The 24867-nt window shown below is 47.4% G+C and overlaps 1 protein-coding gene across 2 annotated transcripts in view; it reads left to right on the top strand.

The window, feature by feature from the left end:
• cdh13 (cadherin 13, H-cadherin (heart)) overlaps positions 1-24867 on the top strand; it is a 248374-nt gene that overhangs the window by 126092 nt on the left and 97415 nt on the right. For both annotated transcript variants that reach the window (XM_036543625.1, XM_036543624.1), the window contains one exon: positions 2762-2906. In XM_036543625.1, coding sequence (XP_036399518.1) covers positions 2762-2906 — 145 coding nt within the window. The remainder of the gene's footprint in view (positions 1-2761; positions 2907-24867) is intronic.

Raw genomic sequence — 24867 nt, 5'->3', positions numbered from 1 at the left:
AGTCTGGTTATATAAGCACATCGCCAGCCTCATTCCTCTCGCAGGTGACTGCCATTCCGATCTGATGTGTGCTTTTGATTAAACATGCTTTTTATGTGCTTTCAGATGCGGCCAGCGTTCCTTCCCTTAATGGTTTCAGTTTCCTCCCGCTCAGATCTGCGGCTCAGGGGTATATTGAAGATGATAAACTCTGTGGGATACACGCTTACAGTTTAGCGTGTGCTGGAGGTTTGCGTCATACATACGCGCCTCCTCTTTGATTTAGTATCTCACGTCTCTTCACTTCTATCTGTGGCCGCATGATCTTATTTACTTGGCACACTCATAGTGTTTCTCTGGGAAGAGAGGGGCGGTTTGTGTCTCCTGAAGACTGCATTTACTCACTGCAGGGTCTGGATTTGCATGGAGTTACATCACACTCAGGGACTGTGTGGGTGTCAGCTGAGCTCATGAGGCGATGGCACGTTAAAAGATGTGCCTTTAATGGCCAGTTGTCTTTTAGCATTGATTGTTTTTGATGATCAGCGAGTGTGTCACTTTGTATCTGAGCTTCTCTCCTGAACAGGGATGGTTACTTTAGCTCTTTTTGATTCTAGCAGAGGGGGTCTCCTGTGTTTTGATCACAGGGTGGTACATCACAAGATTGACTGAAAAAAACAAACATAAAAAAGTCACAGAAAGGGAGAATTTGGTGGAAATCGTGTCTGAATCACAGTGCTCACAATGTAGCACGTAAACACAAATCAGCATCTGCTTTTTTAAAAATCACCTTTTCTCCTGCACAGATTGTTCCATTAATGATGAACTCTGCTTGAACTGAGGTAACATTCAATCAACCCTCAGGAAGTAATGCATGCAAAAAAGACTAAATGCAGCACTCCTACTCCTGTTGAACTTCCTGTTGTTCCAAATGAAACGTTATGTTGTTGTTAACTGAAGTCTGTGGGCGTTAAGGGTGGTCATGTAAGTCTGGATCATTCGCAAAAATGAGTTTTTGGAATGAGATGTGGAGCCTATATGGCTCCGGTGGTGGGGCTTTTCTGTATCATGCACACGCAGCAGAATGTGCTGTTTGGGGACAGGAACAATGATTGACATGGACAGTCCCTGATGATGTCATAGTGAAAGGGCCTCTTGCAAGGTTTCTGCATCGTACTGAAGAAGTTGGTCACTGAGGGAGCTGTGGTTTCTGCATTACATTACATTACATTACATGCTTTTACATTACATGCATTTACATTATATGCCTTTAGCAGACGCGCTCATCCAGACCGCCCTATAGAAACTGATCGCTGAGCTGTTCTCACACAGCTGAGAATGTAGAATGGCTCTAAGCTCCAAAATCAGCTTGTTTGTGTCAGGTGTTAGGATTACACTGGCTGTTTCTGTGTTCTGGGGTTTGATCGCAGTGTAAGAATGTGCATGCATTAGTGATATGCACACAGTGGGTGCGGGAGTGGGGCTGGCAGACACGGCTCTGGCTCATGTCCCTGCTTTTCTGACGAATTGTCAGAGTGACGGGAGGCAAAATCGATCACAGCATCATGAAGAGCTATCATGGGCCATGGGTGCTCCTGCCATCCCCCACGCTGTCTGGAGGGGGAGTCATTTGCCGTTCGTTTTCCCTCCCCTCATGACACAGCAGCTCTTTACCACTGCAGAACCAATCGACTCTTACTCCAAAGAGGTGCTTGCTCTCACCATGATTGGAGGTAATTGTCGAGCAAGAGTGATAGCAGGAGGCATAATTTTACCCACAATGCACATGTGTGAGTGCTTAAACTGTGATTTTGCTTGAGGAGGAGATAAAGCATCCTGACACTGTTTCATGAGAAAAGAGGGCCCTTAAGTTTACCACCGCTCTCATTAAATACAGGGCAGCGTGTGGGAGGGGCAGAGGGCAGGACCAGGGATACAGAGCTGCTAGATTGGTGGCATTATCTGACATGTGATACACTGCCCAATCTAGTACTGTCCAGAGGAGGTGTACACACACACACTCACACACACACACACACACACACTCACAGTGGAACAGATGTGGGATCGTTGATGCACAGTGGCCATTTCTGCCACACTGTGTCTACTTTGAGTGTAACCTGGTGACTCTTTCCTGCGTGACTCTTTCCTGAGTGACTCTTTCTTGCGTGACTCTTTCCTGAGTGACTCTTTCCTGCATGACTCTTTCCTGAGTGACTCTTTCCTGCGTGACTCTTTCATGTGTGTCCCATTCTTCTTCCTGTATGACTGACTGCTGTATTATTCAGAGTCATTGTTGTGGTGTGTGTGTGTGTGTGTGTGTGTGTGTGTGTGAGTGTGTGTGTGTGTGTGTGTGTGTGTGTATACGTGAGACTGTGTGTGTGTGTGTGTGTGTGTGTGTGTTCCTCCTCTCACAAGACGTTGAAGTGGCAACTTTGGGCTAACTCAGAGAGATGCAGGTCAGTCTGAGGAAGTGGGAAAACATTAGGATTTTGTCTTTGACCTCCAGCCTGTCACACTGACCGCTGACCTCCTGACCTCCAGCCTGTCACACTGACCGCTGACCTCCTGACCTCCAGCCTGTCACACTGACCGCTGACCTCCAGCCTGTCACACTGACCGCTGACCTCCTGACCTCCAGCCTGTCGCACTGACCGCTGACCTCCTGACCTCCAGCCTGTCACACTGACCGCTGACCTCCTGACCTCCAGCCTGTCACACTGACCGCTGACCTCCAGCCTGTCACACTGACCACTGTCCTCCTGTTGTTTGGCATGTGTAGCTGCAGGTATCCACCGCAGACCTGAGTGGGAAGGTGGTGGAGGGTCCCGTCCCGCTGGACGTGTCAGTGATCGATCAGAACGACAACAGACCCATCTTCACAGAGCCTCGATACGCCGGGGAGGTGCTGGAGGGATCACCCACAGGTAGGGGGCAGTGTTCTCTTCCCTGCATGGGCCTGCAAGGCCTACGCTCTTGGTGAGAAAATGGTGAAAACTTGACTAGAAGAAGTAGTGACCATCTCATGAAGGCCGACAGTTTAGCAGTTTTCACAGCGTCCAGAGGCACCTGTGATTGTCCCAGTGTTTTGGTGCCGAGTGCTCTATTGATTGTAAGACTGCAATTTGTCTAAGTTAATATGATCTTGGTCGTTATGATGATACTGTTTCCACCGGTAGCCGGTAGTGTTTGTTTAGGGCTGTGACCTTAGCGGTCGTTCATTTTGTATGATGCTGTGCGTTTTCATCGGGACTTTGGCCTTTGAGCCGTAATTTTTAATAAAATTAAACTAAACTGAACAAAGCACCGCAGAGCTGGCCTGTGAGGAGATCGCCTTGGCTGCCTTGGACTGGGAGATCAGCCACTTCTGGGGTTATTTGCTTGTTTTTCCTATACTCACACAACCCACAGTCATTTGCTATTCCCTTTACAACCATTCCTCATTGTTACGGCCAGACTCCTGCCAAAGGTGACTACAGGCAGTCACAGGGCAGTTGGTAGGATAAATACTCCACACATAAAAGTACAACAGCCCGGCTACTCACTCTTCCGTGTTTGGTCCAGCCGGGCAGACGACGCAGCGGCGAGTGCTTCGTAGTTTTTACTGGCTGAACAGTATTTATACGGATCAGAGAAAAGATAGTTGGAGAGATAGCAGTGCATAGGAGTTTTAGAAAGAGTGGTTTGAGAGAGGGAAGAAGGTAATGTGGAGTAGAGAAAAGAGGAGTTCTGGAGATCGGTGCGCAGCAGAATGAAATAAAACGGTGGGGACCGGCCAGTCTGCAATAGACTGTCGGACCGGCTCCACTGTCCTACCCAAAACAACAAAACAAAACTAGAAAATAAACTCGACAAAAATGCACCACCGTCTCACGAACTTTATACATAAAGTTGCACTTAAACACTAAGTGAGAAAACAACTAAATTCGCACAATATACCACACTGGTACTCACTCAAATTCCCCGACGACTGTGCTTGCCGCCATAGACATTTAAATTACCGTCCTCCGTGACACTGACGTCACGTGACCCATAACCCCTACTTCCGTGCACCCTTTACCTGATGTCATGTGGCATACCCATAACACTCATCATTTGCTTTCAGGCCAGGGGTGGCTATCATAACAACTATAAAACATCCTGAGAGTCTACAGCGGGACTGGAGGCAGTTTCAATTTCATCCTTTCATTGATCAATTAATTCATGTATTGTCTATAAAAACTGGTCTTCATTCCATATCAAAACCACAACTGTACAAAAATAACAAGAACAAAAATGAACCAAGGATTCATATCAAAAGCTACAACAACCAATGAGTGCAGCAGTACCTTAAACAAAACAAATACTCACTTTCCACAACAATACTACCCATGTTTCCTTAAATCCTTTTGTGTAACTTGCCTTTTTCCATCTGACCCTATGAAAAGAATATGCTCTTTCAATCATATCAATATGGTGAAAATAAAGTAGCAAGCCAGCCACCTAGGAAGTAAGACTAATCCATTGTGAAGCATATTTGCTAGTTAGTTGCTGACATGGAGCTGTCACCCATATTGTTTGTGCTAAAGAAAAGACAATGATAAGTACAGTTTCTGGTGAGTGTTGTGGCCTAAAATAACCACTGTTCTACCCATGAGGCATTGCCCAAAAGCTCCGCCCAGGCCTAGCTCATGACACACCCCCTGTGGCTTAGGCATGGAATATTATTCTGTCAAACACCTATATAACCCCCCCCCAGAGACTGGCTGTGATTGTGTGATGTCATCACTGAACAAATTTCAGTTGTAGAGGGGGTGCCATTTTGAGTCACTCTCCATTATTTGGCTGTTGTTGCTGGTATTGCCCTTAACAAATCACAAACCAAGGAAAGCTTTTTTTAGAGTCAATTGATATCCATCTTTTTTCACTCTCCTCAGCTGCAGAATGAAAAAGTTACTGCGCCCCAGGCTCATACTGGGATTTTATTTTCTTCATCCTTCCTCTCTCTAGTGGTCTCTCCCTCTCCCTCTCCCTCTTCTTCTCTCTCTTTATCTCTCTCTCTCACACCCTCTCTCTCTCTTTCTCTCTCTCTCCCTCTCTCTCACACACCCTCTCTCTCTCTCTCTCCCTCTTTCTCCCTCTCTCTCTCACCCTCTCCCTCTCTCTCCCTCTCTCTCTCCCCCTCTCTCTCTCTCTCTCTCTCCCTCCCTCTCTCTCTCTCGCCCTCTCTCCCTCTCTCTCTCTCTCCCTCTCTCTCACCCTCTCTCTCTCCCTCTCTCTCTCCCTCCCTCCCTCTCTCTCTCTCTCCCCCTCTCTCTCTCCCTCCCTCTCTCTCTCTCTCTCTCGCCCTCTCTCCCTCTCTCTCCCGCTCTCTCCCTCTCTCTCTCACTCACTCCCCCTCTCCCTCTCCCTCCCTCTCTCTCCCTCTCTCCCCCCTCTCTCTCTTCCTCCCTCTCTCTCCCTCCCTCTCTCTCTCTCTCCCCCTCTCTCTCTCCCTCCCTCCCTCTCTCTCTCCCTTCCTCTCTCTCTCTCTCCCTCCCTCCCTCTCTCTCTCCCTCCCTCTCTCTCTCTCTCTGCCACCTTCTGTTCACTGCTGTGACAGAATCAAAGGAGCTGCAGCTTGTGTTTCAGGGTACACCAGACACCCCGAATCGGCGGATTCCCCCTGGCTGTGAATGGCACATGCTGAGTGTGTCTCCCTCAGAGCGAGAGGGGGCATCCAACCCCTGACTGCACCCTTTCACTCCCATTGTGTCCTTAGCACAACATGTTTCTCTGTTGCCCTCCTGCCATGACCTCACACCTGAACAGGTGTGTTTGTGTGGATGCCTGAGCAGGTGTGTGTGCATGATCGGGAGGTGTGGCTGTTATCAGGCAGACTGTGGTGTGGGACTGGCATGTGATGGAGCAGAGAGAGAGACTCGAGTTGCGCGGTCTTTCCTGGTGAGGCAATAAGCATGCAGAGAGAGGGGAGGCCCTTTGGTCTAAACGGGCAACCAGGTTTAGCCAAACTGGCTTATCTGATTGGGAAATGATGAAACTGAATTACCCTAATGGGCTTAACGTCATTATGGAAGGATCCTCCCAGCAAGCTGAGCAAATCAGGGAAAATCTGAGCACCCAGGGGCTGGGTTTATCGTGTTAGGCAGCCTGAGAGGCTGGGAGTTTGCGTTATGGATCAGAGCTGCATCCTTTCAACATTCCTGTTAGCAATGTGAAAGACAGCAGAGTGGAAGTTTCACTGAGAGTCTGTTCTTCCTCTCAAAGGCTTTGGTGATGCTCTTATTTCCAACAAATAGTGTCATGCTTATCCTGCTGTTTGTTTTGATTGAATCTGCTAGTCATGATGGGCTGGTAAAACATAGTGATCAAAGCTCTGTGGGCAGGAGTTACCAATAACCCCATGAGAACCTCATAACAACCTGAGAGAGCGTTGTGTCAACCAGCTGGGAGAGAGCTGGGTGTCATTTCCTCCTGGCTGCGAGTGGTGTGGTTTTGTGGGGTTTTTGCATGATGTGTTAATGTGTGGTCCTTCCACACAGATAATTAAGATCTGTTAAAGAATAAGGAATATATTAAGGAATAATCACTCTGTTCCTGCCTTCCCAGCATGCCTGTGGTTTCTCAGGCCAGTGTTGTGCAAGTGCACCCGTGTGTAGAGAGGTCTCTCCCCAGAGAAGTGAGAGGGATTGAAGTGTGTCTCAGTATTGTGTGTGTGTGTGTGCGTGTGTGTGTGCGCGTGCTCACGCATGTGTGCTTGTGCATGTGTGCATGCACACGTGTGTGTGTCTGTGTGTGTGTGTGCAGCTTCCTTGTTTGACAGTTTCTGTCTCTTCACCCCCTTTCCTCTCCTCCTCCTTGATTCTCCCTCTCTCTCCCTCCCACTCTGCGGGAGCTACTTATCTGTGATGCTGAAGCTGATTCTCTCCATTGTCCGCTGCTCGTATTGATGAAGTGAGGTGCAGATGGAGGAACAAACTGAATAGACTGCAGTTTGGATCACAGTAATGGATTCTAATGCTATGTGTCAGTTAGTGTTGACACCTGTCAGTCAATCACTTGTGTTTTGTGTAGAGTTTTGCCAGGTTGTGTCTGTTACTGAGCTGATCTCAGGTCAGTCACTTTGCAGGCTCACAGCAGTGGCTCACTTTATTTCCCTGCTGTGGCTCCAGTGCATGGTACACACAAACACAGCCTGCCAACACACACACACACACACAGCCTGCCAACACACGCGCACACACACACACACACACACACAGCCTGCCAACACACGCGCACACACACACACACACACAAACACAGCCTGCCAACACACACACACACACACACAAACACAGCCTGCCAACACACACACACACACACACACACACACACACACACACCCTGCCAACACACGCGCACACACACACACACACACACACACACACACACAGCCTGCCAACACACACACACACACACACACACACACACACACACACACCCTGCCAACACACGCGCACACACACACACACACACACAAACACAGCCTGCCAACACACACACACACACACACACACAAACACACCCTGCCAAGACACGCGCACACACACACACACACACACACACACACCCTGCCAACACACGCACGCACACACACGCACACACACACACACACACCACACACACACAGACACCACACACACACACACACACAGTGTTTGTGCTTGTATTGAGTCTGTCCTATACTGAGGACATTTGTGTTTTAAGTAAGGGAATTACAGCTCTCATCATTGAATGTGATAAAGGAGATTCTCAGCTCAGATAATTTGTGTTTCTATCAGAGCCAATTAGAACTGAGAGACTGATTCTGCTTTCAGAGATGAAGCCAAACAGGCCAACCTATCTGCCGAACATCTCCTGAGTGTACAGTTGGGTGTATGCATGTCTATGTTTGTGTTTGTGTGTGTGTGTGTTGGCAGGGTGTGTGTGTGTGTGTTTGTGTGTGTGTTTGTGTTTGTGTGTGCGTGTGCGTGTGTGTGTGTGTGTGTGTGTGAGTGATTGTATGCGCATGTGCGTGAGCGTGTGCATGTGTGTGTGTGTGTGTGTGTATGTGTGTGTGTGTGTGCGCATGCGTGCGTGTGTGCGTGAGTGTGTGTGTGTGTGCAGTGCATTCAGTGATGCAGGCAGCCTGGTGTCTGTATCGGCCTGGTGGCTGTATCAGCCTGGTGTCTGTATCAGCCTGGTGGCTGCATCGGCCTGGTGGCTGCATCGGCCTGGTGTCTGTATCAGCCTGGTGTCTGTATCGGCCTGGTGTCTGCATCAGCCTGGTGTCTGTATCAGCCTGGTGGCTGCATCGGCCTGGTGTCTGTATCAGCCTGGTGTCTATATCGGCCTGGTGGCTGCATCGGCCTGGTGGCTGCATCGGCCTGGTGGCTGCATCGGCCTGGTGGCTGCATCGGCCTGGTGTCTGTATCAGCCTGGTGTCTATATCGGCCTGGTGGCTGCATCGGCCTGGTGGCTGCATCGGCCTGGTGGCTGCATCGGCCTGGTGTCTGTATCGGCCTGGTGTCTGTATCGGCCTGGTGTCTGTATCGGCCTGGTGTGTGCATCGGCCTGGTGTCTGTATCGGCCTGGTGTCTGTATCGGCCTGGTGGCTGCATCGGCCTGGTGTCTGCATCAGCCTGGTGTCTATATCGGCCTGGTGGCTGCATCGGCCTGGTGGCTGCATCGGCCTGGTGGCTGCATCGGCCTGGTGGCTGTATCGGCCTGGTGTCTGTATCGGCCTGGTGGCTGCATCGGCCTGGTGGCTGCATCGGCCTGGTGGCTGCATCGGCCTGGTGTCTGTATCGGCCTGGTGTCTGTATCGGCCTGGTGTCTGCATCGGCCTGGTGTCTGTATCAGCCTGGTGGCTGCATCAGCCTGGTGTCTGTATCAGCCTGGTGGCTGCATCGGCCTGGTGGCTGCATCGGCCTGGTGTCTGTATCAGCCTGGTGGCTGTATCGGCCTGTGCTGCACGGACTCATTCCTGCTCCCTGCTCTCTGCGTGGATCTGATTCATTCAGAGAGAGAGCACGCAGCAGGTCTGCAGCTACCCCTGTACACAGCACATGTAGAGATGAAGGCTCCCGGGGTGTCACCGGACTCAGAACCAGACGCACAAATCAATACCTAACTGCCAAGACCTGTCCCGGGGAGGAGGGGGTGAAAGTAGAGGGGCTGACATGATGCTAACAGCAGCAGGAGAGTAATAGCAGGTTTTCTGGGCTTGAGCTGTCTGAACTTTCAGTCCAACAATGTTCATCAATCCCACAATGCGTTGTTATTTGCCTGTCAGTCGCATGGTACTTTGACTGCTCTGTGTGTTTCTGCAGAGCTAAGCCAATGAGAGCTTTCTCATCGCTTCCCAGCTGTTTGAATACAAACTGACCCATGTTCAGCCACCTGTGTTATTTATCACTGAAAAATTGGACAAAATTGTTTGGTTGGACTTATAAGGTAGATGATGCGTACATAAACATAAACATTTACATAAACATGACTATCAGAGCCATAATACGCTTGTGCAGGGACATTACCACCCTGCCTCCCCACAGGGTCAGACCTGCTGTCTCTGAGCTCCCAGAATGCTTCAGTGCAGAGTGCAGTGTAGGGTCACATGTGGTGTTCTGCAGGAACCTGACTCATACACACAGCCACTTTCATTAATTACTGCGAGACAAACACACTCCCACGAGCACACCTGTTTCAGAGAGCGCAGGAAGCAGCAAACTCAGGCAGTGCTGAAAATAATAATTATGAAACATGAAAAGCCATATGCGTGGCTGCATGAATCACACAGATAAAGATCTGAGGGTTTGAGCTTTGTCCTGCCTCGGCCTCAGTGTGACAGCACTGTGAATGTGACATCAGGGTCTCCTGACTCAGAGGGGTGGAACACGGGCAGAATTAGACGATCGAATGCCCATCCCCCCCCGCCTGCTATAGCCCCCCCACCCGTTATAGCCCCCCGTATCTCTCGGTGTGTCAGTGGGCTGTTTCCAAAAGCAGCCCCCTCCCACCCCGGCTCTCAGCTAACAATGGAAACTCAACACCCTGGCCCGTGTAACAGTCTTTTCAAAGGCTCTTAGTGAGGTATACGTTTTAGATGGTTTCTAAGGAGATAAACACTTATAAAACACATGTGGTTTTTGTCAACATTTTAAGCAAAGCATGTTTTAATCTCCTGAATAGAGACACAAAAGCCGAGCCGTCCTCTCACTCACATTGTGCTTCCTTCAGCATTGTGAGTTCCCTGAATCCGGGTTTGGATTGTGCGGCTGGGAGGGGGTGGTATGGCTGCAGCTTTCAGAGCCTCTCTTATCGGGACAGATGAGGCTTGTGGGATAAAAAATGCACCCAGATCGCCTGGAACATCGGATCAATGCTGTGGAACGGTATGAAAGTAATTCCAGGAGGTGATTTTCTGCTTTTACCACACAGCAGGTAGAACACATTTCCTTTAGGCTCAGATGCACACTTCTAATGAAGCGTAGTAGTGCGTTTCTCTCTCTGTCGTGAATTTCAGTCCAAATGGAGCTTTATTGGCATGACAATAAACAAATTACCTCACCAAAGAACAATGTGAACAACAATAATATAAATATTTATATCTTCATAAATGTGTTTACCCACTGTCCCTAAGGTTATGGCAGGAGAAAGCACATTTATCTGCCCGGTAAACAAAGTGTTGTCCTTTTCAATTGGATATGGATTGTGTGGATTTGAGAGAGGAGGACACATTCTGAGATTGATTTTCTAAACTTTCATATTCAGAGGGGAGAGCAGAAGGTGCAGCTCGGAGTCTGTCGTTTGAAGCAGTGGCTGCAGGAAAGCAGGGGCCCCTTTCAGACGCTGTGTTCATGCCCAGCTTTCAGACTGTGCATTGCCTCATTTCACTCTGAGTGTGAAATTTATTAGAAAGTTATAAGAAAGTTTGGTGAGAATGTGCAAAGCTTGATGCCTGTGTCAGGGTGCAGAGGAAGGCTGCTGTGTGAGTGACAGCTCTGCGGGGAGAATCCTCAGCCCTCCGGAGACTGACGGCACCTGACATCAGATCGCAGTGTTTACTGTGTCATTTTAAGAACAGGAGAAGCGGCAGGAAAATGTCCTTAAATGAAGTAGCGTGTACACTAGGCAATAATAAACCGGAAACACATGAGTATCTGCAACATTTCCGAACTGCATGTCCGTGCCAGTGTGCCGAGACAGAGAGGTGCTGCTTATACATATGATGAGCTCAATCACATGAATTACAAGTGACATGAAAATTACACTTTTGGAAGGTCTGGTGACTTCTGCATTCAGGTCAAAGAGAGTCTTTATTTGCTGAAAGAGAGGTCATTGCTGAGAGCAATCCTGTGCAATATGTGCACCTTACAGTACCAGCAGTATTTGGCTATGCTTACAGCAGCCACAGTATTTGGCTAAGCTTGCAGTAGCAGCAGTATTTGGCTATGCTTACAGTAGCAGCAGTATTTGGCTAAGCTTGCAGTAGCAGCAGTATTTGGCTATGCTTGCAGTACCAGCAGTATTTGGCTAAGCTTGCAGTAGCAGCAGTATTTGGCTATGCTTACAGCAGCCACAGTATTTGGCTATGCTTGCAGTAGCAGCAGTATTTGGCTATGCTTGCAGTAGCAGCAGTATTTGGCTAAGCTTGCAGACACACTGTTCTTGCTCACCTCTCTCACCCTGCATGCAGGCTGTGGACCTCCCCAGGTTCCACAGTGTTGCACCCTCCCAACTATGGCCCAGAATTATGGGATGCAGGTTAGTATTTATGGGCGTGGAGGGGAGACACACAGCCTGCGAATGACACTGCCCTCCAGAGAATACAGGGTGCACCGCACAGTGTAGATATTATAAGGTACCCGTGACATATTACAGGTGCATATTGCAGCTATCTGCTATACCAAATAATTACATATTTATCATTTGTCTTGTGTAGATGCTGTTCTGAGATCAGTGGTTTTGTCTTGTGTAGACACTGTTCTGAGATCAGTGGTTTTGTCCTGTATAGACACTGTTCTGAGATCAGTGGTTTTGTCCTGTGTAGATGCTGTTCTGAGATCAGTGGTTTTGTCCTGTGTAGCTGCTGTTCTGAGATCAGCGGTTTTGTCCTGTGTAGCTGCTGTTCTGAGATCAGTGGTTTTGTCCTGTGTAGCTGCTGTTCTGAGATCAGCGGTTGTATTCACAGAGCCTTACAGCATCTTTACCTCAGCTGACAGCAGAAGCTGATCTGGAAATCTCCCCTTTTAAATGTTTTTGTTTTTGTTTTTTTTTGCGTGTTCCTCTCGGCGAATCTTATCTTTCAGGGATATGAGAGCCAGATACGGCAGAGCGGGGGGTGTTGCAGCACTCTGAAGAGGCACTGATGTGTGTCTCCTGTGTGTAAGAAGGCAGCACAGGGTAAATGAACAAAATGAAAAGAAGGTTTCATCTGTTTGCTTGTGTAAAAGCAGGATTACACCAGCAGCAGAATGCTGAGCTGAGAGGTCCCGTCTGTCTATCTGTCTGCCTGTCTGTCTCTGTCTGCCTGTCTGTCTCTGTCTGCCTGTCTGTCTCTGCCTGCCTGTCTGTCTCTGTCTGTCTGTCTCTGCCTGCCTGTCTGTCTATGTCTGTCTGTCTGTCTCTGCCTGTCTGTCTGTCTGTCTCTGCCTGCCTGTCTGTCTATCTGTCTGTCTGTCTGTCTCTGCCTGTCTGTCTGTCTGTCTGTCTCTGCCTGCCTGTCTGTCTCTGCCTGCCTGTCTGTCTCTGTCTGTCTGTCTGTCTCTGCCTGCCTGTCTGTCTATCTGTCTGTCTGTCTGTCTGTCTCTGCCTGTCTGTCTGTCTGTCTCTGTCTGCCTGCCTGCCTGTCTGTCTGTCTGTCTCTGCCTGCCTGTCTGTCTGTCTGTCTCTGCCTGTCTGTCTGTCTGTCTCTGCCTGCCTGTCTGTCTCTGTCTGCCTGTCTGCCTGTCTGTCTGTCTGCCTCTGTCTGTCTGTCTGTCTGTCTGTAACTCTGTCGATTGTGCATGGTGGATTCTCTAAACGCATACAGAATGTAACATAATGTTACTGCATAATGGCAACCATCTCCACTCTGAAATTACAGCAGTCAGACTGTTTGCGCAAAGACTGAAATATTAATAACACAAAGGAGCTGTTTGCCTGCAGCACTCCCTGTGGGACGAGGTGTGCGAGGCAGTGCTGTTCCTCTTTAGCGGGGCGTGCAGAGCAGAGTGGATTCAGTGTCACGGTCGCTCCGCCTTGGGTTGGCCTCTGTAGATGAACACTTTGATGATGTATTGATCTCCGCACTAAACAAATAAATTCTGCTGTCCACTCCTTCTCTTTGGATCTCAGCCAAGGGACTCCAATCTGGAAGGTGTCAGATTATGTCGTAACACACATGCATGGCAGTGCTACACCACATCATCGTGCTTATGCAGATGCTGTTATTGGTCTATACACCTGTCAGTCTCCTGTCTGCTTCAATAAGAGCAGGGGGTGGAGCCTGGCCCTGTAGGAGCAAATATGCATTATCTTATTATTATTATTATTATTACTATTATTATTATTATTGTTGTTGTTGTTATTGAATGCAAACACAAGCACACCCAGGTCTGCACTTTTTGAAGCACAGAAAGATTCACCTCAGCAGATAAAGACAGTGGCTCTCAGCTTCACAAATTAAGAGTAAATGGAAACTGTCAGCCTTTGATTCCCCTGATGGTTTTGGAATAAATCACTCTGAATTGCTTTTTGTCCATTTTACATCAAGAGGTGTGCCAGTTTAGTCAGAGCCCCAGGGAAACGCAAGCAATAAAACATGAGTTCCAGACAAAACTGAAAATTCTGCTTAATTATTTTGCAATATTAAATGTCGTTCCACAAAAAGGGAGGCTTCAAACTTGTTTCATTGAGAGCACGGCATTGAAGGAGTATTTAGGAAGAGAAAGGAGAGCTGCACTGGCAGACCCTGGTGGAGAAACTGTTGCTGTTTCATCTGCGAGATTGACAGATAAATCTCAGTGAATGACAGTCAGTGTGAGATTCTTCCTTCAAGAGACATGAAACAGCCGGTGAGAAATTTGTACACTAGAGTATAAGTTCATCACTGTGTGCTGGAATGTACCACTTACACGTTTCCAGGGTAAAGCCACCAAATCACTCGTCCATGAGGTTAAATTTAACCATGTCACAGGGATTATACCATTCATGGACTTTCAAACAGGTTTGCGTAATCTGTGTGCCTGTGTTTCTGTTGAGTGAGTGTGTGTGCGTGTGCGTGTACCTGTGCGTGTGTGTGTGTGTGTGTGTGTGTGCGTGTGCGCATGCGTGTGAGCTCTGGCAGAGGTAGGGGTGCAGTGGACATCCAGTGGGGCTCCTCGGCTGAGTGTGGAGCTGGATTTCACTGAACACTGTGGTGTGCCCTAGAGTGTGTTTAGAGGGGAGTGCAGTTAGTGTGTGTGTGTGTGTGTGTGTGTGTGTGTGTGTGTGTGTGTGTTTGTGTTTTGTGTTTTGTGTTTGGAGAAGAATGCAGTAATGTGCTGAATCACTTGTTTATATTGGTAGGGTAACAGTCTATGAAGGAAAAAGGCTAAACCTGTAATGATCCACTCATGGGACAGAGTCCTGCAGGTTTTGGACTTTCTGCTGAGCTGCAAACCTTTTCAGACTCTGTATTCACAGTGTGCTGACTTCCTGCCAAATGCATGACCCCTTTTCTCTAATACTCCAATAAATAGGGGAGACGTCCCAGGACTGAGGGGCTGAGTGAAGCAGGAACCGTGGTGACGATAATGAGTGTGTGCTCTGAGGAGGAGGGGCCGCTGCATCGGCTGTTTGGAAACCTACCTTTTCATTTACATGAACGGAACCCGGGTGCAGCGCTGGTGCATGCAAAAAAGGGCTATAATTGTTTTCACAGCCCTGCAGAGAGAGAAGCACCCAGAGGTGGCTGTTTGTTGTATGACACCTTGTCTCAGTGATGTGATTGATCTAAATGAGGTCCATGCCAGCGCAGAGCACACTGTGATTCATTTCATACCATGTATACTACCACATAAATGCTAAAGAAACTGCCAGCCGTGGCGGTGAGAGAGGAGGGGTCAGAGAGTTGATACTGAAGATGTCTGATTGCCTCAGTATGACCTCACAGTCTCCCACTCTCTCTCAGGAAGCATTTAGCTACCAGGCAAATAGTTTTTTTAATCCTCTGCTAATAAGATCCGGATGTTTTTGAATCTTGGGAAAGTAAGTTTTGAAATAATTGGCTTTGTATCTGGTATTTGTATTGGTTTTGTGTCTCTGTGTTTGCGTATCTCTGTGTCTCTGTGTTTGTATGTTTCTGTCTGTGTCTCTGTGTTTGCGTATCTCTGTGTTTCTGTGTTGGTGTATCTCTGTGTCTCTGTGTTTGCGTATCTCTGTGTCTCTGTGTTGGTGTATCTCTGTGTCTCTGTGTTGGTGTATCTCTGTGTCTCTGTGTTTGCGTATCTCTGTGTCTCTGTGTTGATGTATCTCTGTGTCTCTGTGTTGGTATATCTCTGTGTTTGTATATTTCTGTCTGTGTCTCTGTGTTGGTGTATTTCTGTCTATAACTCTCCTCTTATTGCTTTGTGATTCTCCCTTTCTCTCACTCGCTCCTCCCTCTCTCTTTGTTATTGTACATGTGTGACAGGGGTTTACTCTCTCTCCCTGTTGCCTTTGTGTCTGTTTGAAGCTCGTAATTGAACTCTTGCTGTCTGTGTTCTGACACCACACAACAGCTGTCAGCTTCAAGCTGATAGGGTCGTTTGAAGCCGTCCAATCATGTCTGTTCCCTGGCCTCTGAAGGGCAGACGGTGAGAGCAAGGTGTCTGCTGCTTGTGTTCCTCTTAATGTTGAGACACATGTCCTCCTTTGCAGGTGCACCTACAGAGACTGCTTATTGATTTGGTATTTGTCACATCTCTTTCACACTATTGTGGGCTAATGCAGATTACCAGTCTATAGGCGCATTTCCACTGACCCACCTTCACTGCAGGTCAGTCGGAGGCCTGGTCACAGCCAGCCACAGATACAGCAGTGGGGCAGTCCCATGCACGGCCCAAGGAGACTCCTGCTGGAGTAGATTTATTTATCCTGCGTAAAATAGATAAAAAAGATTTGGAAAGCATTTATCTAATGCTTTATCTTAGATAGAACAGCAGACTGCTGTATCTGATCTTTGCTCAGTATTCTGAGACAGGAGTCATGTGATTCTGCCAATATTGAAGGCTGGGATATCATGCAGCTAATTCTGTTATTTCTGATGAGAGCTTGCTACTTCTAATAGCGGGTCGCTGTCAGTGATTGGAAATTGCAGTTTGTGAGAGATTGTTGTCATTTCTGAGAGAATGTTGAGCAGCTAATCAAGGCCCATCGGCTGAAGAGACTAGAGAAGAGGTTCAGCGTAAAACACAATCCTATGCCTCACCAGGGAATATTCTGAGAAAAAACTATCCTTTTCAGATCAAAGCACAAACACAGCTGAAGTGGGTTCTGTCCTCGTGATGTGTTCCCTAGTGAAAACGCTGAAGCACATATCGAGGCAGAAATGAAGAAATTCTGCTCTCTCCCCACGGTGGAATCTCTTCTCCCATGAAGAAATTCTGCTCTCTCCCCACTGTGGAATCTCTTCTCCCATGTAACTGAGGAACAGCTGGGATTGTGACCAGCTCATTACTATGGGAACAGTAGTGATGTGACCAGCTCGCTACTATGGGAACAGTAATGATGTGACCAGCTCGCTACTATGGGAATAGTAGGGATGTGACCAGCTCGTTACTATGGGAACAGTAGGGATGTAACCAGCCTGTTACTATGGGAACAGTAGGGATGTGACCAGCTTGTTACTGTGGGAACAGTAGGGATGTGACCAGCTTGTTACTATGGGAACAGTAGGGATGTGACCAGCTTGTTTCACCTCATGCCATTTGGCAGGCTGTGTTATACCTCTGTTCACATTCTCGTAATAAACTCATTTTACCTGCTGGGGAATTCCACTGGTCACATGGATCATTCTTCCAGAAGACACTCAGAGCATGAGGGTCAGTGAGAGTGAGAGGGAGAGCAGGAGAAAGGCTCTCCATAGAATGAGTAGCATTTAGATGCACATTCACACCACACTGCAGAATGACACACACTCACTCTCACGCGCACGCACACACACACACACACTCACTCTCACACACACATTCACACACACACGCACACATACACACACTCACTCTCACACACGCGCGCGCACACACACACACACACACATTCACACACACACGCACACACACACACACATTCACACACACACGCACACATACACACACATTCACACACACACACGCACACATACACACACTCACTCTCACACACGCGCACACACACACACACACACACACACACACACAAGCACACATACACACACTCACTCTCACGCGCACGCACACACACACTCACTCTCACACACACATTCACACCACACTGCAGAATGACACACACTCACTCTCACACACACATTCACACCACACTGCAGAATGACACACACTCACTCTCACGCGCACACACACACACACACACACACACACACACAAGCACACATACACACACTCACTCTCACGCGCACGCACACACACACTCACTCTCACACACACATTCACACACACACGCACACATACACACACTCACTCTCACACACGCGCACACACACACACACACACACAAGCACACACAAGCACACACACGCACACATTCGCACACATTCCATCATTTCACTTAAATACTGCATTAGTAAGCAGGGCAGTGGCAGCCAGGTTGTGGGTCTAAGGAGAGGGACAGAGGACAGTATTCATCACACATTGCAGTGCAGCTGAAGAGCCAGTCCAGCCAAGCAAAACTATCAGGCCACACAGTTCATGAAGACAAATATGAATCAAGTGTTTATTGACATGGACTACATCTGCAAAAGGAAGTCGGAATGATATCTGAGAATACTGAGTTACAAATTAATTGCTTCAGATGAATTACAAACGATGAAGGTTAATCGTAATTATAGTTAATTATGATAGTATTACAGTATTTATATTGGTCAGAAATCAATCTGATTATATTAACTAAAATAGTCTGTGCTCATTTAATTACTAAATTGGCCTTGCTATCTTAATTATGCCACAGTAGTTGGTCATTTATATCGTCATTATTTCAATGCATAAATTAGAACAATTTCAGTTCATCACATTGTCTCCAGGTAGCAGTGTTAAGCGTAAGTTTTTCTCTGTGTGCAGAAGCTGCTATGGTGTCCGGTGCTGGTGCTTCTCTCTCATGCCTCTTTTGTTTTGTGTGGAATTTTATGATGTCTAGCCTTTCAGGGTGTCTAACAAAGGGCCTGTCTTCTTTAGTTTCCTTAGTGATAAGGTCTTTGTCGGCTCAATTTTTTCACCACAACTAACCTCTTATCAGAGCTTGGGATAAATGATTTGTCTGTATATTTGGATATATTTGTACATTTGTATTTTTGGAATCCCTGATCACCAGTGTAAAAACTTGCATTATACTTAATAAATTCAGGTTGCAATATTGGATTAATTTAGTAACCAGTCTGATTGGCTGTTAGGCATCAAGTTCAGGGTTCACTGTGGTGTAGGGAGAGTCCTCACTCACTGTGGTGTAGAGAGAGTCACTCTTACTCACTGTGGTGTAGAGAGTCACTCTTACTCACTGTGGTGTAGAGAGTCACTCTTACTCACTGTGGTGTAGAGAGAGTCACTCTTACTCACTGTGGTGTAGAGAGTCACTCTTACTCACTGTGGTGTAGAGAGAGTCACTCTTACTCACTGTTGTGTAGAGAGTCAGTCTTACTCACTGTGGTGTAGAGTGTCAGTCTTACTCACTGTGGTGTAGAGAGTCACTCTTACTCACTGTGGTGTTTAGTCCAAAAAGTTTGTCCTTATGTTGTCTTGTCTGAATGAAATTTATATCTGACACATAGGAAGTATGTGGGAGTGGGACTTCAGAAATACAAGCCTGGGGTAAAAGGTATTCAGCTACATGTAGTTCATGCTTTGACTCAAAGCCGCTCGGTTAATTCTATGAAATGTGAACTGCAGCCCTGCTCTCTGGAGCAATTCAGGCATAGGCTTCTTCTCGTTTCGTGGCCGTATTGTGGAGGACATTGCAGGCCGGCGTCATCTTGCACGTGTTACTCATGATGTCTGTTGTGTCCAGATGCATTTGGCAGCCTTTTAGCGGAGTAACAGTGCACTCCATCACTGAGAGAGTGCGCGTATGAGGCTGTGTCCATCCTTCCTTGGTGTCATCAGCCAGGTTTTCAGAGCGTAACTCTGTGTAAAACAGCAGTGAACATGAGGGTTGCTTCACTGGAAAGTTTGCTAATTTGCATTTCACCTTCTGCACTAGATTCTTCACCGATGTTTGCCTGACTTCTTGTGCAGGGATTTTTATAGTCTCAGATGATAACGTTGTGCGGGGTTACTTTTGTATCTTAGTTTGTTTGCGTAAACCCACACACCCCTGGCAAGTTCTGAATTCATTCTTTGCTTATAGGTACAGAAGCAAATGCTTTTTAGCACCTATTCATCATTCTGTAATTGAAGCTGGAATTTGTTCTTGCCAAAAAAAAAAAAACATTTTCAGCTCCTCTAGACCACTCGTACCACATACTCGTATATGTTTGAGCAAGATGAGCTTTTTTGCCATCCTAATAATATTCTACAATTTATTTGTGACCAAAATCTTCAGTCTACGTCGGAAAATGGCCAGTGATTCTACTGTCCTATCCCCTGTGAGGAGCTACTGTGAAATGCTCAGCAGTGCAGCCTCTGTCATGGGTCGGTGTTTTAGTCAGTAATAAAGCAGTGTGTCCCGAGGCCTGGCAGCAGAAGCCATCTCTCTCTCTCCAGCAGGTTTAAATAAATGTCCTCCCTCACAATGCGTGATGCTCCAGCTCCTCTCCATGCATTTATTCTGTCTGCTGAGGTACTTTGTGTGTCTGTGAAAGAACTGAAAACCTTCAGCTCTTTGCATGACAGTCTCAATTTTAATGGAATTTTAAGTTTCTGTTCATATTCATGCAGTAATGTGACCAAACCCCAGTGATGTTTGTGTTTGACACGGTTTTAAAGACCATGGAAAAGCTTTGCTGTTTCAGTTGTCTCTGTTGGGGCCCGTGTGGGAGTGATCTAAGATCTTCCCAAAGGAAAAGCAGTTGTGCACTAAGGATCATGCAACATGCTTCTGGACCACTGACCTCACCGTTCTCATGTGACATACTGCCCTCCATGTGCTAAATCATGCTTCTTTCTGTGAATGTAATCATATTTAATACATTTAAATAAAATACTTTGCAGTTGATAGATTCTGCAAAATTGTGTTTGCCCTAGTAAAGCATATTTTGTGCTATGAATTCATGGCCTCTGTAATGCGATGTAACATGATTGGATAAGCTCCTTTGACATGATTATATATTTCTATAAATCATTTTGAGTTTTAATGGCTTTAGGTTGGTACTGATGGCCAGAAAATATCAAACTTTTCTAAGATGTAACAAAATTTATAAGAGACCGGAAGGAAGTGAACTGCACATGTGGAAGTGCTGTGAGCCATTCCTCATTGCTTTCTCCATTGTTGCCTGTTCACTCTGAGATTAGTGAGCTGGTGAACCCCAAATGTGCCCAGCCTAAACCTCCCCCAGCTCCCTCACCCTCCCCACCACACCGATTTGAACCCCAGACCTTTGGGCCTGCCTCCCTCTGCAGAGACTTAAGGCCCTGTTTACTGCACTGCTGCAGGAAGAATAGCACGCTGTCCCTGCACACGGTCCCTTCACACTGTTCCTGCACGCTAACCCTGCACGCTAACCCTGCACGCTGTCCCTGCACGCTGTCCCTGCACGCTAACCCTGCACGCTAACCCTGCACACTGTCCCCGCACGCCAACCCTGCACGCTATCCCTGCACGCTGTCCCTGCACGCTAACCCTGCACGCTATCCCTGCACGCTAACCCTGCACGCTATCCCTGCACGCTATCCCTGCACGCTATCCCTGCACACTGTCCCTTCACGCTGTCCCTGCATGCTGTCCCTGCACGCTAACCCTGCACGCTGTCCCTGCACGCTAACCCTGCATGCTAACCCTGCACGCTGTCCCTGCACGCTGTCCCTGCGACAGAGTGCTGTCACTATGGTTGAGTATGCGCTCTGACTGCCATACCAACGAGCCTGGCTCTTTGGTGTTGCAGTCAAGTTGCAGGTTTGGCAACCCAGGTTGGAGGCCGGGTGGGGTGACTGCTCTCACCCTTCACTACAAATGGTGTCAGAGTGGGATGGTTTGCCACGAGGCCATCGGAGGCGTGCCCACTGTGTGAGCCGTATGAGGGACCCCCAGGTTAGGTTGCCCCCGGTGTGAGGGACTCTCGACTGCTCTCTCCCTTTGCTACAGTTCCTGCAGGCTGTCCCCGCTATTATGATCAATGAAACTTCATCTTTCTCTGTTTCTCTCGCAAGATTTTGACAGTGGAGAGGTAGAGCCACTCACCATGGCCCCCCAGTTAGAGGCAGGGTGTCAGGGTGTCGCTGCCTGCGTGTGTGCTCTGATCAGAGGACAGGTGCAGCCAGTGAGGAACACTCACCTGTAGCCCCACTGTGTTTCACACAACCTGCATCTCTGTAATGTATCTGCCTTAGGGGAACTTTAGAATGTTCTGTGCACGCACAGCCATTGATCACGATCTTAGGAGTACCATACTGCCTGAGGGAGAGAGTGGGAGAATTCATGACAGTAATTAAAACTTTGATTTTCAAACATACCATGAAAAATTACTTTCACTGACTTGCCTGTAAATATGTGACAGTATCATGTTTTCAATTGAATAAAACCTTCATTCTTTTTGTTTTCTGGAGAAAGTATTTGAGTGTAATTGAATCATTCAATTGAAGTGTGATAAAAGCAGCATATTTAGCCATGATGATGGCCTTCTTCATTCACGGGCATATTAGCGTGCATGAGCTGCAATGGAATGCACTCTGATGCCATGCCATGCAGGTTAGTCAGAGGAGCCAGAAGAGTTCAGCCACTGTGCTCTCACCTGATCACAGAGCTTTCTCCTCACCACTGCTCTCTCCTCCTCACAGCACTCCCTCTCAGACACAGAGCACTCTCTCCTGATCACTGCCCCCTCCCCCAATCACTGCTCTCTCCTGATCACTGCTCTCTCCTGATCACTGCTCTCTCCATCACTGCTCTCCCTCCTGATCACTACTCTCTCTCCTGATCACTGCTCTCTCTCCTGATCACTGCTCTCTCTCCTGATCACTTGCATCATACCCACAGCACACACTGTTCTTGTTATGTATGAAGAAAGGACATAATAATGAATAAAGATGAATAAAGAAAAACTGCTCAGTGACGCCTCCTAAGGCTGCTGCATGGGTACGGCAGGTCACCTGGCAACTGCTGTGGGTATTTAACCAGCTGCTGTGGATTTTTAACCAGCTGCTGTGGGTATTTAACCAGCTGCTGTGGATTTTTAACCAGCTGCTGTGGGTATTTAACCAGCTGCTGTGAGTATTTAACCAGCTGCTGTGGATTTTTAACCAGCTAGTGTGGGTATTTAACCAGCTGCTGTGGGTATTTAACCAGCTGCTGTGAGTATTTAACCAGCTGCTGTGGATTTCTAACCAGCTGCTGTGGGTTTTTAACCAGCTGCTGTGAGTATTTAACCAGCTGCTGTGAGTATTTAACCAGCTGCTGTGGGTTTTTAACCAGCTGCTGTGGGTATTTAACCAGCTGCTGTGAGTATTTAACCAGCTGTTGTGGATTTTGAACCAGCTGCTGTGGGTATTTAACCAGCTGCTGTGGGTATTTAACCAGCTGCTGTGAGTATTTAACCAGCTGCTGTGGGATTTTAACCAGCTGCTGTGGGTATTTAACCAGCTGCTGTGGGTATTTAACCAGCTGCTGTGGGTTTTTAACCAGCTGCTGTGGGTATTTAACCAGCTACTGTGGGTTTTTAACCAGCTGCTGTGAGTATTTAACCAGCTGCTGTGGGTTTTTAACCAGCTGCTGTGGGTTTTTAACCAGCTGCTGTGAGTATTTAACCAGCTGCTGTGAGTATTTAATCAGCTGCTGTGGGTTTTTAACCAGCTGCTGTGAGTTTTTAACCAGTTAGTGTGGGGTTTTTCTAGTTTTTGTGGGTATTTTAATGGTTGGTGTGGGAATGTCTATTGAAATTCACTCTCGTTTCCCTGTACATGTGAAAGGAGAGGCCCTTTCAGCAGCATTTAATTGGCTGATCCTGGGTCAGAGAAAGGAGATGAGGGCCCTGGCAACATTGTCACTAAGCAAGCCTATTTCCTGTGTCAGAGGAACTCATTACAGGTATGTGGGAAAGAGAGAGAGAGACACAGAGGGAGAGAGAGAGAAAAAAAAGTGACAGGGGGATGGCAAAGAGAAAGATTTGATTGCATTGTAATAAATTCCAAATAATTATGGAAAAATGCTTTGTTCCTCCCCACATGGGGTGATGAGAAATTCCTCTGGATGAGGGAGGCATGGAATCTTTCACTTCCCATATCATTACATTATTGGCATTTAGAAGATGCTCTTACCCAGATCTTTACTGAGGCCGTTGTTGGGGTGAGTACCTTGCCCAAGGGTACAGCAGCAGCACCCCAGCAGGTAATCGAAGCAGCGACGAGTCCTGCTCCTTACCGCTATGACACACTGCCGCCCCTCCTCATACAGAGCTCGTCCTACAGGCCGGTAACAAAGGACCTTATGATGTCAAATGGATCGCAGCCCAAGTTCCAACACCTTATATATGGCATCTCTGTCACTTTGACAGAACTTGCAAGAAAGCATGAAAAATGGAAAAGTATGCCAATGGAAGCGCTTTATTAAGTCTGCTGGGCAGGATGCGGGTGGAGCAGGAGGGGGAAGGCCCTCGTCTCTAAGTGGCAAAGCATCACCAAACGATGGATAAAATGGAGCGGCTCTGAAACGATTGATTGGTGCATCTTCCTTGCTGAAATACCAGGAATTGGCTTTTAGAGGGTACGACGAGGACAATGATTCTGACAATTAGGGCATCTACAAGGAGTCTGCATGTGGCAATGGCTAGTCAGTGTTTACCTTTGCGGCTGCATTGTTTGCCTTGTTTTCATTGGCTGTAGGTGGTTTGCAGGGAGAGGACAGCATTCAGCCCAGAAAATGCACAATGCACAGGAGCATGGAACAGACAGTGCCTCCATCTCCAGGGCAGGACACAGAACGCTGGGAAACTGCTCTGTCCTCAGGAAGCAAGCGCGAATGGGAATGGTTATGGAATTGCCAGGTTGCAGAGGTTAAGGATTGTGAGATGTTTTGTATTCAGAGCTGAGTCCTGTGTTACTCTCCTCCTTCGGCTTCGGGTTTAAGTGGGTTTTCCTTCGCCAATGTCACTCCAGTCTTGCCTGTGTGGGTGTTAAGCATTTCACAGTATTTGGGAAATTTTTAATGCAAATTCATAAAGTTTCTTTTGAATAGTAACTGTAAGCCATGAGCTTCTATTATATCCAAATTGTTGCCTAATTGATTGTAGAATTAAGTAATACCATCAGTAATATCAAGTAATATCAGATGTCACCATTTCAGAGTTATTTGGACAAAAATTGTTCTCTGGGCCATGGAGTCATGTCTGATTAGACAGTCTATTACACAGTCATGTCTGATTGGACAGTCTATTACACAGTCATGTCTGATTGGACAGTCTATTGTGCTGTTGCTGCAGAACTGCACTGACAGAGGTGGTGTGAGCAGTGTGAGTGCAGGTGTGTGTGTAGTTTAGTATGTATATTTGTATTTAGCTTTTATTATGCTAATAAAGCTGATGTGAATTTGAAT

Source organism: Megalops cyprinoides, chromosome 13, assembly GCF_013368585.1.
Source record: "Megalops cyprinoides isolate fMegCyp1 chromosome 13, fMegCyp1.pri, whole genome shotgun sequence".
In the NCBI taxonomy this organism is placed as follows: domain Eukaryota; kingdom Metazoa; phylum Chordata; class Actinopteri; order Elopiformes; family Megalopidae; genus Megalops; species Megalops cyprinoides.
Note: the sequence above shows the minus strand (reverse complement) of the source record. Positions and strands in the feature narration are given on the sequence as shown.